General features: G+C 34.5%; 1 protein-coding gene across 1 annotated transcript; it reads right to left on the minus strand.

Annotated features, from left to right (window-relative positions):
- Positions 1 to 2,233: 2,233 nt before the first annotated feature.
- On the minus strand, positions 2,234 to 3,147 carry LOC110608230. The gene is made up of 3 exons (XM_021747440.1): positions 2,831 to 3,147; positions 2,383 to 2,677; positions 2,234 to 2,293 (listed from the first exon to the last, which is right to left on the minus strand). The coding sequence occupies exons 1-3, from the start codon at positions 3,145 to 3,147 to the stop codon at positions 2,234 to 2,236; spliced, it is 672 nt and encodes a 223-aa protein (XP_021603132.1).
- Positions 3,148 to 3,349: the final 202 nt, after the last annotated feature.

Here is a 3,349-nt window from a genome sequence, read left to right on the forward strand (position 1 = left end):
CTTTGACCCATACTTCGTTGCAGTATATATGAGCTTTCAAGAGATCTTCATTTTCATTTCGAACTTTGGTAGGGTTAAAGGAATTGGTAATTTGACAAATTTCATAAGTCAGACTTCCTGTTGTCTAGTCAAATTAAATTAAGAGGATTATTTGAAATTTTTTAAAGACATATATCATAATTTTAATGGACTTTTTTATTTACGTGTTATCATGCTATACTAGCATATTTGGATTTCTTTTAGGTAGTGATTGCAGGTTCTTCACTAATAGGATAAAGTCAGTGGAGACAATGCCCCCGTTTAATTTGGTTGGTTGGTTTGTGTCTGTTTATGGGCTTCAATGCGAGTCTCCACATGTAGATCACATGTGGATTGAACTATTTATTTTATTAATTTTTTTGTAATATGTTTCGTAATCTGTTTAGACTTTTTTTATTTCACTATAAAAAAATATTTGATTATTTTAAATTTATATTTGTTATTTGTATAAAAATAAAAAGTAGTGAATAAATTTGAAATAATGTTATTTAATTAAGTGAAATTTATAAGATATTTCCGGTTGATTTAGTTTCTATTCTATTTCATTGTCTCTTAAACAATTTATATAGTTTTATTTTTTTGAAAGCAAAACTAGTGGTTGTATTAATAAAATTTCATCAAACAAAGAGAGATATCATCCCAAACAGAGAGACGATCATACTTAATAGATTCTCTAGCCAAAGTATGAGCAGCTAGAGTGGCAGGACGATGAACCCATCTAACACAAATATCAGTTCTAGAGTCTAACAAAGATTTACAATCATTCAAAATCAAATCCAGTTTAGAAATGTCTAAATGTGTAGACTGGAGAGATTGAACTACCTGCAAATAGTCCATAAGAATACAACCATTAAAAGGAAAAAATTCTGTCGCAAATAGCAAACAATGACGGAGAGCTAAAGCTTTAATAGTTACCGGCGTACCATTACCTTCCGAGAAACTAGAAACACCACATTGAAATATACCCTCAGAGTTTTTCACAACAAAAACGTAGCCAATAAAATCTTGATCTTGAAACAAAACCCCATCAACTTGACAAAACCAACTGAAATTGTCCAAGCTTGAAGATGAGGCACGAATTTGGAGAGAAATGGCTTCAAGATCACGAGCAAGGTTGGAGGAATAAAACAAGTTCCTGCTCTAATATAAAGTAGCAGTGGTATTTCCATGCAAAGCACCAACACATTGAGCAGCTTCCCAATCCAAGATATGATGCATGATGTCTTCCATAAGGTGAGCTGCTGAATTTTACACTTGGTTTCATAATAATAAGTTCCTTGCTGATTGTAATCTCCATATACAGAACATTATAAAAGTTTTTCGTACCTTGTCTTGGGACTTCAAAATCTGTAATAAAAAATTAAAAAAATTACCATTAGGCTGCAAATCTCCCACTCCCCATAACCTCCAAACTTTCTTGGACACAGGACAAGGCAACAAAATATGATTGACACTTTCATCTTCATGGCATCAAGGACATCTAGCATCCACATTCACACTATTTTGCCTTAAGCTATCCTTTGTAGGCAATATATTTCTACAAGCTCTCCAATAGAAATCCTTCACTTTTGGAGGGACTGAAACATTCCACAAACTAGTCCACAATTCACCCCCCATATTAAAAGATGATCTTTCTAGCAAGTCCATACACACAAAGTATGCGGACTTCACCGTGTACACACCTCTTTTATCAAAGTGCTATAAGAAGGAATCTTCCTTATTGGTAATACTAATAGGAATACTAATAATAGCCATGATATCTTTTGAAGAAAAAAGCTCCATTAAAATAGCAATGTTCCAAACCCTCCCATTACCTTCAAAAAGATCACAAACACGCAAATGAGGTTCAATAAAATCGGGGCCATTATCCACAAAAAAGGTATCCTTCTTAGGAATCCATGGAGCTGAAGCCACTAAAATCTTCTCTCCATTACCCACCCTCCACCTTGTACCCCTTCGAATCAACTTCCTTGATGCCATCACACGTTTTCAAACAAAACTAGCACCATTACTTACATTGGGGGAAAATAAATCACCATTTGGGAAGTACTTTGCTTTAAAAACTCTATAACAAAGAGTATTAGGATTTGTTAAGAATCTCCACAGTTGTTTGCCAAGTAAAGACAAATTAAAACTCCTAAAGTCCTGAAATCCCATACCCCCTCCTTCTTTCTACTACACATCTTCTCCCATACTAGCCAATTAATACCCCTCCGCCCTTCTCTTTTACCCCCACCAAAATCCATTGACCATTCTATGTAATTCATTCAAAATAGCAATGGGAATCAAAAAAATATTCATGTAATATGCAGGTATAGCTTGCAACACAAATTTTATGAGAACCTCCCTGCCTGCTCTAGATAGGAATCTACTGCTCCATAAATTAATCCTCTTCCACATTCTTTCTTTCAAAAAACCAAAAATTGCTTTTTTGTTCCTCCCAATAAGAGAAGGTAACCCCAGATAGGCACTATGACTCAATGGTGAATGAACATCCAGGATATTACTGATATTAGACCTTATAGAGGAGACCACATTTGAACCGAAGAAAATGCCAGATTTGTTGAAGTTCACCACTTGACCAGAAGCAGCCGCATAGGTATTGAGAATAGATTTAATACTATCTGTTTCCTCCAGTCTAGCATTAAAAAATAGCAGAGAATCATCTACAAAAAATAAATGTGAGATATTTGGGCATCTAGCATCTGTCCTACAGCCCTACAACTAGCCCCTAGATTTAACGTCTTTAAGTAGTAACGATAGGCCTTCCGTACACACCAAATAGAGATACGTAGAAATAGGATCCCCCTGTCGAAGACCTCTACCAGGCACAATAGGACCAATCCAATCACCATTAAAATTGATATTGTAAGAAACTTTCGAAAAGCACATAGTCAACCACCTAATCCGTTGAGTAGAAAAATCAAATTGTTCCAGCATGCCTTTTAGAATCTCCCACTCTACTATATCATAAGCTTTAGAAATATCAATTTTAAGTGCACAATTACCATTATTTCTGCCCTTATTAATCATTTCAAACGCAACCATAACATTATTGGTAATCAACCGATGAGGAATAAAGGCAGACTGATTCTCAGAGATAATCATAGGAAGGACCCTTTTAAATCTGTTTGCCAAAACTTTATTTATTTAGTTATATTCAATATTATATAAAATATACTATATCAACTCTATATGTATTAGGCGAAAGGGATGGAGGGAAGGGTGCCCTGGGGTCTAATAATTTATAATTCAGAGAGATTTACTATTTAGTCACTAGATATTGTTATTATTAACAAGTCAGTTCATG

Source organism: Manihot esculenta, chromosome 16 (assembly GCF_001659605.2).
Source record: "Manihot esculenta cultivar AM560-2 chromosome 16, M.esculenta_v8, whole genome shotgun sequence".
NCBI classification, from domain to species: domain Eukaryota; kingdom Viridiplantae; phylum Streptophyta; class Magnoliopsida; order Malpighiales; family Euphorbiaceae; genus Manihot; species Manihot esculenta.